General features: G+C 44.3%; 1 protein-coding gene across 1 annotated transcript in view; it reads left to right on the forward strand.

Annotated features, from left to right (window-relative positions):
• The window catches only part of LOC124721738 (dihydropyrimidine dehydrogenase [NADP(+)]), a 295,913-nt gene that overhangs the window by 50,527 nt on the left and 229,106 nt on the right, over positions 1 to 16,280 (forward strand). The window contains exon 2 of the mRNA XM_047246840.1: positions 2,896 to 3,006. Coding sequence (XP_047102796.1) covers positions 2,896 to 3,006 — 111 coding nt within the window. The remainder of the gene's footprint in view (positions 1 to 2,895; positions 3,007 to 16,280) is intronic.

The following is a 16,280-nucleotide window of genomic DNA, read 5'->3' on the forward strand; positions in this document are numbered from 1 at the left end:
TATGAAACGTCCCCCTTCAACAATTATACATGACTGTGCTTAAACTGACACACAATATTTTTTTTTTAGCGCAACGCAATCTGACTTTCAAAAATCCCTACAAAAGAATGGCCCTGACTAACATTAACCTATAAGTTTCACAAATCACTTACCTCACAAAAATCTTCGCTACTCAAGCTACTGCAATACAGCGAGCGCCACTACTGCCAGCTAAATAAAAGATTCAAACTACTGAAGGCACTAACTACTGATAAGGATAGTTAGCAAATGAAAGATATTAATAGAGAACAAACAATGTATTTACCTTAATATCATCACAAGTCATAATATATATATCAGTTCATGACAAATTACAAATCTCCGCCATCTCTCTCCCCACATCCACCACTGCTGGCGGCTCACCTCCAACTGCGCAACGCTACGCGCTGTTCACATCCAGCTGCCGCTGCCCAACACAACAATGGCAGACAACAATGCAAAGCAGCCACAGACTGCACACAGCACAGCCAGTGATTTTCATATTGAGCGCTACGTAACATTGCCAATAAGAAAACATAAACAGCCTACTTACATAGAGAAAACATAAACAGCCTACTTACAATACCGCGAAGCGTACCGGGATCCTCCGGATAGCAATCAGACAAGGTGACCACAGAGCTATAGAGGCGGTCTCAACATACATACATTACTTATAAGATGTGGTTTAATCACTATTTAATTGTTCGCAGCTCTCTTTAAATATCGATAAGTGTAAGATAATGCCTATAAGAACAGGAGTACCCCACACTAGCCGATTATGCCAACCTTATCAGTATTTAGGAGTAGTGCTGGAAGTAACATCAAATAGAACGAACACGTAAAATAAGTATTGGGCAAGGCATATTGAAGAGTGAAATGAACTGAGAGGCTTCTGTGAAAGTACAGTGCTTTCTTAAAGGAAAACGCATACTAGACGCTACTGCGATCAATTCTAAAGTAGTGTTCCAGCGTTTGGGTTCCTTTCAAGCAGCGCTGTTGGGTAAATTAAGAGAAATGTTTATTCGAAGAGGTCTGTGCTATCAGCTTACTCTCATCACCCTGTATCTCGAGTAGAGCTGATGAAAGATAAGAATGATTTAGGCACCAACGCAGCTATGTAGTTCGTCGTTTTCCCCTCCATCAATAGATCGTTGGAAGAGGACAAAAACACACTAACATTAGTGCGAAATGTATTGTATAATGGCTTACGAAGTATATGTGCAGATCCAGACGTGTAAAATGGCTTACGGCTCATAGCTTTATGTTATGCATATTCTGCATATTTGTACTGCCGTAGCTGCTGATACTTTAAGGTGCAAGTTAATCACCAATGTCTGCGATTTGACGTTTTGACGCCTTACTGTCACATTATCGCAAAATAATTGTGTGAAGCTTTATTCGCTTTTTAAATCTTTAGGCTTTAACTCTTGAACTTCATACGTGCAACACCTTGGACCAAGGCGATTTTTCTTTTATAATGAAAATACTGTCCACTGTTAACGGGATTGAGCAAAAAATTGTTATCACATTCCGATTAAACTGTGATAGCAAGTGCTACTACATGTATGTGTATATTAATCTTTGAAGTTAATTCTTCATGGTTAAGTATCTTGCGTTTTGTCATACCACAATGTTAGTCTTATGTTCCAATTTCTGGGCTTGCCTGGAAAAGCAAAGTAATCACTCAATATTCAGTCAACATGCACTTGTGTTGTAGTTCCTTACTCGCAGAGCAGTAACCAGGTAATTGTTCTGCAAGATTCAGTTTCAACAGTGTTTTCATATAAACAAACAAAACAACAGCGATACCTCCAGTTTTCATAGCCGTATTCAAAGTTTTCTTATGCCAGAGTTAGTGAATACACAGAACTTTTCACAATTTCTGTATAATACGAGGAAGTCTTTTCTGAAAGTATTTGTATCGAGTGTAACGATGTATGGAAGTGAAACATGCACGATAAACAGTTTACACAAGAAGAGAATAGAAGCTCTCGAAATGTGGGCTATAGAGGACTGCTGAAGATTAGATGGGTAGATCACGTAACTAATGAGGAGATACTGAATAACCGGTCGCTGTGGCCGAGCGGTTCTAGGCGCTTCAGTCCGGAACCGCGCTGCTGCTACGGTCGCAGGTTCGAATCCTGCCTCGGGCATGGATGTGTGTGATGTCCTTAGGTTAGTTAGGTTTAAGTAGTTCTAAGTCTAGGGTACTGATGACCTCAGATGTTAAGTCCCATAGTGCTTAGAGCCATTTTAACCATTTGAAGATACTGAATAGAATTGGGGAGAAGAAGAATATGTGGCGCAACGTGACTACAAAAGGGATCAAGGGATTACTAATTTAGTATTGGAGGGAAGCGTAGAGAGTAAAAATCGTAGAGGCAGACAAAGAGATGAATACACTAAGCAGATTCAGAAGAATGTAGGTTACAGTAGTTACTCGGAGATGAAGAGGCTTGCACAGGATACAGTAGCATGGAGAGATGCATCAAACCAGCCTTTGGACTGAAGACCAGAACAACATAATTCTCTGTTGTCAAATGGAGTATGTACTCGTATGCTGTTTATATTCTCTATTATTCTCTGTTGCCAAAGGAAGTGTTTATTCTCTTTACATTCTCTAATGAATAACGGATTAAACAAAAATAGCAGTATTTTCAATAATCGACAGCAAGACATTTTGCTGGTAAGAGCAAATTTTTCAAAAATCTGCTGCGGAGTATGCTTTAGCACAAAATTTATTTACTGTGATAACTTCTGATACCACTAATGCACGTCTTAGTTGTTATTTTAAAATTTCACTTTTGTAACATCAGGTACACTATTTTCTTGTCTTAGTACACTTTGAAACTGTAAAAACATAATTTATCATTTCAGAACCTACTGGCTCTCAACCCAAAGATTTCTCCACACGCCACCGTGGTGCCAACGGTAGTGACGAAGAAAAACAAACTGAAGTGGAAGAGAAATGCCAATAAATCATGTGAGGTAAGTAGCTGTACCTAACACAGATTGCGAAACATAGATTATAAAGAGTACGCTTGCGACTTTCCTTCTCGGCCTCTCGTCAAGGGGAAATCGCCAAGGAGTGACAGCTCCCTTCTTCCGTGCGGTCATGGCATTGAGCCTCGTATGCGGTTTCAGCACACGAAGTTAGAGATTAGAGAGGCGATGCTGTCGTCTTCGGCGGTGATTACTGACTGCGCTCAGACGGAAGTAATCGAGCTAATGCGTTGGCGTATGGGAACTCTTCTGAGCGCTTGTACGCCACCGTCTCCCATCAGTCGCTGCTTCTGGTAACAACCTTGTTTACTTGTGGTTTCGTCGCGAGATACCAATCTTGCCGTGGAACTTAGCTCTTCGGACAACACTACATCTAGTATAGAAGGTAACTGAAAAAAATACGCAATGAGACGAACAGATATTACATTTTAATTCAAAGGCAATAACCATACTGAAGTCACTCCGATTGACGATGGTCTCTGGACCTTACAAAGAGGTGGTACATGGTTCTTAGTAGTGTAAGAACCTGGCCTATTCCGGGCCGCTATGCGTCAGGGTGGGTGGGAGAAATGATGAGGGAGAGGGCAGATTCACGCTGGGGTGTGTTCATTCAAGTAGCCTCATACAGTACTCCGGCCAGCTATCTACATCTACTACATCTACATTTATACTCCGCAATGGTGTGTGGCGGAGGGCACTTTACGTGCCACTGTCATTACCTACCTTTCCTGTTCCAGTCGCGTATGGTTCGCGGGAAGAACGACTGCCGGAAAGCCTCCGTGCGCGCTCGAATCTCTCTAATTTTACATTCGTGATCTCCTCTGGAGGTATAAGTGGGAGGAAGCAATATATTCGATACCTTATCCAGAAACGCACCCTCTCGAAACCTGGACAGCAAGCTACACCGCGATGCAGAGCGCCTTTCTTGCAGGGTCTGCCACTTGAGTTTACTAAACATCTCCGTAACGCTATCACGGTTTCCAAATAACTCTGTGACGAAACGTGCCGCTCTTCTTTGGATCTTCTCTATCTCCTCTGTCAACCCGACCTGGTACGGATCTTACACTGATGAGCAATACTCAAGTATAGGTCGAACGAGTGTTTTGTAAGCCACCTCATTTGTTGATGGACTACATTTTCTAAGGACTCTCCCAATGAATCTCAACCTGGCACCTGCCTTACCAACAATTAATTTTATATGATCATTCCACTTCAATCGTACCGCATGCATACTCCCAGATATTTTACAGAAGTAACTGCTAGCAGTATTTGTTCCGCTATAATATAATCATACAATAAAGGATCCTTCTTTCTATGTATTCGCAATACATTACATTTGTCTATGTTAAGGGCCAGTTGCCACTCCCTGCACCAAGTGCCTATCTGCTGCAGATCTGCCTGCATTTCGCTGCAATTTTCTCATGCTGCAACTTCTCTGTATACTACAGCATTATCCGCGAAAAGCCGCATGGAACTTCCGACACTATATACTAGGTCATTTACATATATTGTGAAAAGCAACGGTCCCATAACACTCCCCTGTGGCACGCCAGGGGTTACTTTAACGTCTCTAGACGTCTCTCGATTGAGAACAACAGGCTGTGTTCTGTTTGCTAAAAACTCTTCAATCCAGCCACACAGATGGTCTGATATTCCGTAGGCTCTTACTTTGTTTACCAGGCGACAGTGCGGAACTGTATCGAACGCCTTCCGGAAGTCAAGGAAAATAGCATCTACTTGGGAGCCTGTATCTAATATTTTCTGGGTCTCCTGAACAAATAAAGCGAGTTGGATCTGACACGATCGCTGTTTCCGGGATCCATATTGAGTCCTACAGAGTAGATTCTGGGATTCCAGAAATGACATGATACGCGAGCAAAAAACATGTTCTAAAATTCTACAACAGATCAATGTCAGAGATATAGGTCTATAGTTTTGCACATCTGCTCGACGACCCTTCTTGAAGACTGGGACTACCTGTGCTCTTTTCCCATCATTTGGAACCTTCCGTTCCTCTAGAGACTTGCGGTACTCGGCTGCTAGAAGGGGGGCAGCACCGTGTGTGTGTGTGTGTGTGTGTGTGTGTGTGTGTATATGTGTGTGTGTGTGTGTGTGTGTGTGTGTGAATGCAGCCGACTGCTGAATGGGCCTGTGATGCCCGTTGACCTGGGTGGCGGCCGGCAGCTACCGTGGTGCCGTGTGTATACGCCAGCTGTGAAGAACAAGCGCGGCCACCCAGATCCTCCAAAGCGTGTACTCGTGATTCTCATGTCGAGCGATTGGGTGTGACCTTACTTGTTTGATGCCGGGCGGCAGTGCCCCAGTCATTCCCAACGTACTACCAGGACGATGGCCGAAGACGTCTACGCTGCAAGGGCGTTGGCGATTGGCCGCAATCCAGCTCTGCGCAACGGTGACATTGCCCAAGTCCCACGCTGTAGAACCACATGCAGCCGCCCCAGCTCGGATATGGCGAGCGTCGTGCTGGAACTTGACGAGTTAATCAGGGGGCAGGCAGCCAGCAGATCATCGTCACCGAGGATTAGCCGTGCTTTGTTTGAAACACAAAAGACCATTACTCTCTCTAACTCGAAAGCCTTTCATTCTCTTTGGTTCAAGATGCAGACAGAATGGTGGCACGACTAAATACCTTGAGCCCCTACGCTCGATTATTTATACCCTTATAGCTATGCTTCTTATGTAGTCCTACTGGCGGGGGAGGGGGGGGAGGAGGGAGGATGAATGGGTTTTCATGTGTTTGTGCTGCTGTCAGCCTTTTCTAGTTCGCTCTGCACCGAGCACGGGTTGCCAGGTCTAGTTAAACTTGCGATGTGTGAGTTTGTACGTAACACACAAGTGTAATATTACTTCACTGATGAGACCTGAGTTTCTCCTGGCGTATACAACTTTCAAATAACTTCCGGGAATTCAGCCAGGTAACACTTTCAGCGACCGCCGTTATTTCGGCGGGAGAACACCCCGCCATTTTCAAGGCAAACTGCAACGGACAGGCGGCGTATATGCAAATTTAAAACTTCGGTTCTCGGACTGAAGCAGGAAAGATAACACACACACTGAGCACTAGTGCCACCAATGATGACCAAAGTCAGAGCTGTCGATAGTGAGACTATGAATTCGCAGGTGAGGTAGCACTGACTCTATCAGGACCGTGGAGGACCGATGTACTGACAAGGGAACCTCCCCATCGCACCCCGCTCAGATTTAGTTATAAGTTGGCACAGTGGATAGGCCTTGAAAAACTGAACACAGATCAATCGAGAAAACAGGAAGAATGTGTGTGGAACTATGAAAAAATAAGTAAAATATACAATTTGAGTAGTCCATACGCAAGATAGGCAACATCAAGGATAGCGCGATCTCAGGAGCGCAGTGGTCCCGTGGTTAGTGTGAGCAACTGCGGAACGAAAGGTCCTTGGTTCAAGTCCTGCCTCCAGTGAAAAGTTTAATATTTTATTTTCACTTTATGTGACAAACTCTTATGTTTTCATCACTTTTTTGGGAGTGATTATCACATCCACAAGAAAACCTAAATCGGGCAAGGTAAAAGAATCTTTTTACCCATTTGCCAAGTGTACAAGGTAGGTGGGTCGACAACATATTCCTGTCATGTGACGCACATGCCTTAACCAGTGTCGTATAGAATATATCAGACATGTTTTCCTGTGGAGGAATCGGTTGACCTATGACCTTGCGATCAAATGTTTTCGGTTCCCATTGGAGACGCACGTCCTTTCGTCTACTAATCGCACGGTTTTGCGGTGCGGTCGCAAAACACAGACACTAAACTTATTACAGTGAACAGAGATTTCAATGAACGAACGGACAGATCATAACTTTGCGAAAATAAGAAATTAAAAATTTTAACTCGAGCGCGGACTTGAACCGTTGACCTTTCGTTCCACAGCTGCTCACGCTAACCACGGGACCACGGCGCTCGTGGACTCAGATTATCCTAGATGTTGCATATCTTGCGCATAGACAACTCAGTTTGTATATTTTGCTTATTTTTTCATAGTTCCACACAACTTCTTCCTGTTTTCTCGATTGATTTGTGTTCAGTTTTTCAAGGCCTATCCACTGTGCCAACTTATAACTAAATCTGAGGGGGGTGCGATGGGGAGGTTCCCTTGTGAGCATAAACGGCACACACGATGACAGCAGCCAAGTAGATCTGCTATTGCCGAACATTGCTTGGATATTGGTCACCCCATGTTATATAATAACACCGAGATACTGACATGCACGTCCAGCTATTGGGACAGTGTTATAAGGCAGGCAGTTGAGATTAAATTAGCGAGCAACCTCGTTAACAGGGATGGAGGTTTCTGTTTAAACTCTGTTTGGAATCCGGCTCTCTCCCTTGTCAAAAAACAGAGGGACGGAGTCAATGCTACCTCACCTGCGAATTCATAGTCTCACTATCGACAGCTCTGACTTTGGTCATCATTGGTGGCACTAGTGTTCAGTGTGTGTGTTATCTTTCCTGCTTCAGTCCGAGAACCGAGGTTTTAAATTTGCATGTACGCCGCCTGTCCTTTGCAGTTTGCCTTGAAAATGGCGGGGTGTTCTCCCGCCGAAATATCGACAGTCGCTGAATGTGTTACCTGGCTGAATTCCCGGAAGTTATTTGAAAACACTTCACTGATGCTCACCCTGAGTTACGGCGTTAGCAGTTCTATGCGCCTCGGCCGTGACCGGTGTCGCAAATCCCGTCTGGACAGAGTGTTTTGAAGCAATGGCAACAATACTGTCAATGGCTTACTCCATTAGCAACGTCGGCCGAGCCGGCCTCTACTGCCTGGTCGCGACTGAAAAACCTTAAAAAATGTATAGTTCGGGCGCTGACCTTTTTCTTGGTGCAGTAGGCCTTCCCTCTTTCGAAACATTGGTTCATAATCTTCCAAGACGAGCCTTCCCTTAAATGTACTCTTAACCAACGGAATTCCGTCTCGTGCAGATGACAATACCCGGCTATTATCATGATCTGTTTCACATGGGCTTCTTCCTTATGCACTAGTATATGAGCTTGCTCTTAAAGTGCAGTTTCCAGAACATTAATAAAATACAATCGTTAATCTAATTTTTATACTACTTAAATATAGTAGTTTTGCTTCCATCAGCTGTTCCTTCGGCCCATTCGTGCTAACGACTTAATTTCAACTGTGCCAGTGGATCTGTAGACCGTAAACGTCTGTGTTTATTCCAGTAATTAACTATGCAGATACCTAGCACAAACACGCCACAACTGGTACCTGAAATACTTGTCGATATAATGCTGTGTTGGCGATTTCTTTCAAAATTTAGGACATCTGCTCCATTAAAATTTTCTCGTGCTGTGAATCGATAAATTTGTCTAAAGAATGCATAATTTCAGGGTTGAGGATGGCATTAAGGTAAGTTACATTTTGGGTAGGTAATACCCTTGGTGACCCTCCTGGCCAATACAACGCATTCCGCCACAGTGCCATATACCAGACAGTATAGCCAGAAGACGAAACTCGTTCCCAGCGATCTCACATAATGTTAATGACAAAATTGTTTCCTTGCAACTCTAATTTCAACCCCTCAGGTGTCCCTTTTTCATAGCAGTTTGTCAACATACACTACTGGCCATTAAAATTGCTACACCACGAGGATGACGTGCTACAGACGCGAAATTTACCGCCACGAAGAAGATGCTGTGATATGAAAATGATTAGCTTTTCAGAGCACCTACAACGTGCTGACATAAGGAAAGTTTCCAACCGATTTCTCATATACAAACAGCAGTTGACTGGCGTTGCCTGGTGCAACGTTGTTGTGATTGCTCGTGTAAGGAGGAGAAATGCGTACCATCACGTTTCCGACTTTGATAAAGCTCGGATTGTAGCCTATCGCGATTGCGGTTTATCGTATCGCGACATTGCTGCTCGCGTTGGTCGAGATCCAATGACTGTTAGCAGAATATGGAATCGGTGGGTTCAGGAGGGTAATACGAAACGCCTTGTTGGATCCCAACGGCCTCGTATCACTAGCAGTCGAGATGACAGCCATCTTATCCACATGGCTGTAACGGATCGTGCAGCCACGTCTCGATCGCTGAGTCAGCAGATGGGGACGTTTGCAAGACGACAACCATCTGCACGAACAGTTCGACGACGTTTGCAGTAGCATGGACTATCAGCTCGGAGAGCATGGCTGCGGTTACCCTTGACGCTGCATCACAGGCAGGAGCGCCTGCGATGGTGTACTCAACGACGAACCTAGGTGCACGAATGGCAAAAAGTCATTTTTTCGGATGAATCCAGGTTCTGTTTACAGCATCATGATGGTCGCATCCGTGTTTGGCGACATCGCGGTGAACGCACGTTGGAAGCATGTATTCGTCATCGCCATACTGGCGTATCACCTGACGTGATGGTATGGGGTGCCATTGGTCACACGTCTCGGTCACCTCTTGTTCGCATTGACGGCACATTGAACAGTGGACGTTACATTTCAGATGCGTTACGACCCGTGGCTCTACCCTTGATTCGATCCCTGCGAAACCCTACATTTCAGTGGGATAATGCACGACCACATGTCGCAGGTCCTGTACGGGCCTTTCTGGACACAGAAAATGTTCGACTGCTGTCCTGGCCAGCACATTTTCCAGATCTCTCATCAATTGAAAACGTCTGGTCAATGGTGGCCGAGCAACTGGCTCTTCGCAATACGCCAGTCACTACTCTTGATGAACTGTGGTATCGTGTTGAAGCTGCATGGGCAGCTGTACCTGTACACCCCATCCAAGCTCTGTTTGACTCAATGTCCAGTTGTATCTAGGCCGTTATTACGGCCAGAGGTGGTTGTTCTGGGTACTGATTTCTCAGGATCTATGCACCGAAATTGCGTGAAAATGTAATCACATGTCACTTTTAGTGTAATATATTTGTCCAATGAATACCCGTTTATCATCTGCTTTTCTTCTTGGTGTAGCAGTTTTAATGGCCAGTAGTGTAGTCCCTAATGAGAAGACCTAGTACAGCCAGTTCATCACAGAATATAAATATGCAGGAAGTGTCTTTAATATTGAAAAAGGACAAGAGTGAAAGTATACGATAATAAAAGTAACAACGTCCCAGTGCACCCCGGTCCGCAAACGAGTCGTTAGTAATTGTGAATGTGTGGTTATGAGCGGCCACTGAATTAAGTATCAAATACAGTCCAAGACAAAACAAACCACTCACCACGAAGGAATTATTCGAACGGGAATGATATCGGTAGATGTAATGTATGTGTACAACAAAAACAAAAAGAGAGAAGAGAAAAAGTAAAATTGGATGATTTGTTCAAGAGAAGGAGCTTCACAAACTGAGCAAAAGTCAATAAGGTGTTGGTCCTCTTCTGGCCCTTATGCAAGCAGTTACTCGATTTCACTTTGATTAGCAGCGTTGTTGGATGGTCTCCTGACGGATATAGCGCCACATTGTGTCCAATTGGCGCGTTAGATGGTCAAACTTCCAAGCTCATTGGGGGGCCCTGCCCATAATGCTCCAAACGTTCTCAGTGGGGAGAGACCTCTTTGGCCAAGGTACGGTTTGACAAGCACCAAGACAAGCAGTAGAAACTCTCACCGTGTGCGGGCAGCCATTATCTTGCTGAAATGTAAGCCCAGGATGGCTTGCCATCAAGGGCAACAAAACGGGGCGTAGAACATCGTCGACGTGCCGCTGCGCTGTAAGGGTGCCTCGGATGACAACCAAAGGGGTCCTGTTGTAAAAATCAATGGCACGGTACACCACCATTCCTGGTTGTCGGGCTGTATGACGGACAACAGATAGGCTCGGAACCCACCGCTGTCCGGGACGTCACCAGACACGTCTTCGCTGGTCATCGGAGCTCAATTCGAAGCGGCACTCATCACTGAAGACAACTCTACTCCTCTCAATGAGATTCCAGGCCGAAGACGTGTCTGGAGACGCCCCGGACCGCAGTAGGATACTTCGTTACTGCAAATGTATTAGAAACTTAAACTTTTCGATTAAGTCCTCATCTAATTGGGTTCAAATTTAACCTATGGTCTACCTTCACAAGAATATGATACCAGTTCTGCACATTAAATGCTACGGTTTACTGTACACTTGTATCTGTTAAAGGATCGTCTTGTAAATATTGACAAGAGTGTACAGTTAGTTCCTACAGCTCTTCAGTTGTATCAACCGAAGTGGGGGTTGGGGTTGTCTCGGGGAAGGAGACCAGACAGCGAGGTCATCGGTCTCATAGGATTAGGGACGGACAGGGAAGGAAGTCGGCCGTGCCCTTTGAAAGGAACCATCCCTGCATTTGCCTGGAGCGATTTAGGGAAATCACGGGAAACCTAAATCAGGATGGCCGGACGCGGGACTGAACCGTCGTCCTCCCGAATGCGAGTCCAGTGTTTAACTCAACCGAAGTGCTGTACACCATATTTTAGATGACCCCAGACAGAAAAATCCAAGGATTAATATCAGATGATCCTGAAGGCCAAGGAACAGGCGCTGCTCAACTTATCCATCTTGAACCACGTTAGCACGGTAGATGCCGTCTTCGATAAGCAGTAAAATGTAGGGAGACTTTAGTACCTTGAGAATTGTATTCCTAGGAAGTAATGTGGACAAGGGACTGTCACAACCTGTTCTCGGCTTATTCAATTGTATTTGCTGAGAGACATGACGTTGTATTTTTTGCAGCATTTGTAAACATTTTTAATTTGCTGTTTAACATATTACGGCTATTTTGAAGACATTGTTAATTCTTTGGGAATAACATTTTATAGTGAACAAAATTCCATGTACTTTAAAACTAGTTACGTAACGTGTGGACAGTTACACCATACTTCGTCGGTCATGCACCATCTTCTACCTTGAAACGGAAGAACGTCTGTCTACGAAATGGAAATTTCTGTTTGTTTTCAATAACCTATATTTTAAAATGTTTTTAATTTGTAACTGGTTCTTAATAATTCTTCGTCTTCATTCGTTTTCACTTAATGATACGCAGTAAATGGTTCAAATGGCTCTGAGCACTATGGGACTTAACATCTGAGGTCATCAGTCCCCTAGAACTTAGAACTACTTAAACCTAACTAACCTAAGGACATCACACACATCCATGCCCGAGGCAGGATTCGAACCTGCGACCGTAGCGGTCACGCTGGTCCAGACTGAAGCGCCTTTAACCGCACGGCCGATACGCAGTAGAGTAACAACGTAACAGAGCGATTATTAAATAGAGTATTGACAAGATTTGTTCAGTTGCAACACTTTTAAAATTCAATAGAATATGTGTTTCTAGGTACATGGCCTTGTTATATCTTGGAACATTTTTTCACGTTTGGAAAAAACCTTACTTTTCCAGAGTAATTTTTGTAATTTCAGAAAAAGACCTCAGCGAACGAAAAGTTAATGCTGTCATTTAAGAATGGAATAAGGAAAGGTAAACTTCTGTTACAGAGATGGTTAGAGACGAAAGTCTGAAAAGTGTTCCCAAGGTGCAACACTTCCCTTACTGGTCCACATCATTAATGTACCACATTCCTCAACCAGGGGTCATGAGTGAAATTTGAGGCCAAGTACATGGAGACTAAATCGAAACGTTAATATTTAAAATACATGTGTGCTAACCAGGACAATATTTTATCCCGAAGCCAGCGGCAGCCCGTAAATATAGATTTACAATTACCTTGGAGATGGCGCGTTTCCAGACCAACGTTAACTGGAATGTTTTTACTCCTATTATCGCACACTTCCACCCGTGTCAGTCTTGGCTCTCAATTATGAATCATCTTGTGTACACTCTAAGAGAAAAAACGACGCACCACGTAGGAGTTATGCAAATTAGTCGCAAATTCATATTCATACATGCATCGAAACGAAAATGCAACACTGGGAACATTGGCGGCTGATTGGTGAATGTGCGACGTTGCAGTACAGGTTCACTGCGCAGCTGGCAAGGATTGTAAACAGGGGACATATCGATTCCAGGGCATAAAGTCATTGCGAATTTCATTCATTGTACTCAGTTGGACAGTAACTATGCCTCGAAGACAGCCGCTTGAACAATGCACGCAGATGTCAGCATTTGAGACAGAACGTGTAGTTGGCCTCAAAGAAGCCGTTTGGAGTTATCGGCAAATCTCTCGACATTTGAATAGAAGCGATGCTACTATTAGAGGATGTTGGCTGGAATGGGTGAAACCTGGCCGACGGCAGCATTAGGAAGAAAGCAGTCGATCTAGGGACACGACAGGACGTGAGAAACGAGCAGTCGCCACAGAGGCACACATAACCCCTGGTTCGTCGCTGTCGTCGATGCGACGTGCAGCTGGTGCTTCAGTGATCACAAGTGCCATTAACAGATGACTCACAGAAAGGGGTCTGAGCTCAAGGCGCCAATTCCGTGGACTACCAGGACTACCATTGATTTCTGTACCCTAACAAATCCGTTTGCAGTGGTGTTGGGAACAGTATGGCGATGACGAATACACGCTTCTAATGTGCGTTCACAGCGATGTCGCCAAACACGGATGCAACCATCATGATGCTGTAAACAGAACCTGGATTCATGCGAAAAAATGAACTTTTGCCATTCGTGCACCCAGGTTCGTCGTTGAGTAAACCATCGCAGGCGCTCCTGTCTTTGATGCAGCGTCAAGGATAACCGCAGCCATGGTCTCCGAGCTGATAGTCGATGCTGCTGCAAACGTCGTCGAACTGTTCATGCAGATGGTTGTCTTGCAGACGTCCCTATCTGTTGACCAAGGATCGAGACGTGGCTGCACGATCCGTTACAGCCATGCGGATAAGATGCCTGTCATCTCGACTGCTAGTGATACGAGGCCGTTGGGATCCAGCACGGCGTACCACCGATTCCATATTCTGCTAACAGTCATTGGATCTCGACCAACGCGAGCAGCAATGTCGCGATACGCTAAATCGCAATCGCGATAGGCTACAATCCGACCTTTATCCTTACACGTGGCATCTCAACAACATTTCACCAGGCAACGCCGGTCAACTGCTGTTTGTGTATGAGAAATCGGTTGGAAACTTTCCTCATGTCAGCACGTTGTAGGTGTCGCCATCGGCGCCATCCTTGTGTGAATGCTCTGAAAAGCTAATAATTTGCACGTCGCAGCATCTTCTTCCTCTCGGTTAAATTTCGCGTGTGTAGCACGTCATCTTCGTGTTGTAGCAATTTTAATGGCCAGTAGTGTATATGTGTGAAAGTGTTGTACGTTAGAAATTAATTGTTCTCTTTCACGAAAACTGTATTTCACTGGTCCTCTGGATACTTTCTCCTATACAGGATATACAGGTTCTTCCACCACTCATCCACTTGACTTGAGTGCTGTGTCAGTGGTAGGTCTAAGTGCCCTGTGTAGAGGAGCGAGGTACCACACGTAACTCAGGCATCCAACAAGTTTGCGATACTGTGTCCTACTGAATCTGAATAAAGTGAGCCAGTGAGACACACTTCACCTGTTGGGAAGCCTGCTGTGTCTCCTGTTAGGGGGAGGCAAGTGTGAAAGAGTAGGGATCTGTTAATTCTCGTTAGTTCGAGCTGTCCCTTAGAGAAATGACAGCAAGAGACGGAAGGATAAACATGTACAGTCAGTGTGTATGCCTTGAGACCAGATTCAGCAAGTTGAAGAGCCTATTCCGTCTGCCAGTGAAGGAACAGGACACAATCAACTTCAGACTGTGACGCACGTTGGAGACAACGATGCCTGTCGTCATATTCTGATTTTTCCAGTGACTGACAGTGAAGGTTGAGAAGACTAGCCTTGCTCACGAAATTTCAACTAAGCTTACAGTTCGCAGCATTGTCCCCAGAACTGATCGTGACCCCTCGCTCACTGCTTGGGTCAGAGTTTCGAAGGTTCTGTGAAAAGCTAAGCTATGACTACCTAGACTTGCGCCAAAGGATTGGGAATTGCAGGGTGGGTAAATCCCTAAATTAGTAGCAGTGAGGTTATTGAAAAAAATTTAAGTGTATATCAAAATGACAAGCTAATGGGAATTAGGGGTGTATTTCTCGCAGCAGATAAGAAACTAAAATCCACTAAGAAAAAAATTAAAGTTGCCTGCAAAATTCTTTGAGTAATTTTATGTATCAGCATTTGAGATTTGCAATGGCTTATCTCGCGCTTACATTAACCTCTGATCTTGCAATGTAAATCACTTAAATATGATGCCTAGTCAAACGCATTCCCGAAATTTCATTACTCTACATTGATTATTTTTTGATGTCGCGATTTTTTTCTGTCAGTGTAGATAGAGACACGTCAACTGAAAGAAAAGCATTTGAGTGTCAAAAAGGTTAAAGAGTGAAGCCTTTAATGACTAGCACAGGAGAATCTCAAAACCCTACATAAATGCTCGTCATACGTAGAGGCTCACAGTGGGACCAAAGTTAGCGTCCAGACACTCCTAAATGATACAGGACCTGAAACTGAGAGTATCAAACCGAAAAAGAAATTCTGAACTCCTTACTACTCAAGTTTACTTCCCGCACGACAGCAAAAATTATTGGTATATAAGGGGCAGCCAAATGAAAAAGAGACGCATGGAAAAAAGTAAAGTATTTATTATTTCAAGAGTTACCACCATAACTGTGAGAGAAGACGTCCAATGCCTTTATGTAAAAAACTTTGCGGTTTCCTCTGAAACTATGATTGTACCCAGGCGTACATCTCTTCGTCTGAAACAAATCGACGGCCATGAATGTCATTCTTCCGGACTCAGAAAAACGGAAATGCGTGGGAAGAGTCCGCAGCTCGTGGTCGTGAGGTAGCGTTCTCGCTTCCCACACCCGGGTTCCCGGGTTCGATTCCCGGCGGGGTCAGGGATTTTCTCTGCCTCGTGATGACTGGGTGTTGTGTGATGTCCTTAGGTTAATTAGGTTTAAGTAGTTCTAAGTTCTAGGGGACTGATGACCATAGATGTTAAGTCCCATAGTGTTCAGAGCCATTTTTTTTTTTTTTTTTTTTTTGCATGGGGAGATATCGGGACTGTATGGATGATGTGTAAGGGTTTCCCAGTGAAACTTCTGCAGCGTAGTCGAAACAACATTGGCAACATTCATTCGGTTACAGGGTAATGGCTCAATCATGATTAACAGGTCTGTTTCATATTAGTGACAGGCTTCTTAACTGGACGTTGATAAGCACGATTTTGACCGCCTTAAACAAACATCAACAGCTACTAAACGCTTGCAAGTCACTTATTTCATTGGGC

The sequence above is a fragment of the Schistocerca piceifrons genome, chromosome X, assembly GCF_021461385.2.
Source record: "Schistocerca piceifrons isolate TAMUIC-IGC-003096 chromosome X, iqSchPice1.1, whole genome shotgun sequence".
Classification (NCBI taxonomy): domain Eukaryota; kingdom Metazoa; phylum Arthropoda; class Insecta; order Orthoptera; family Acrididae; genus Schistocerca; species Schistocerca piceifrons.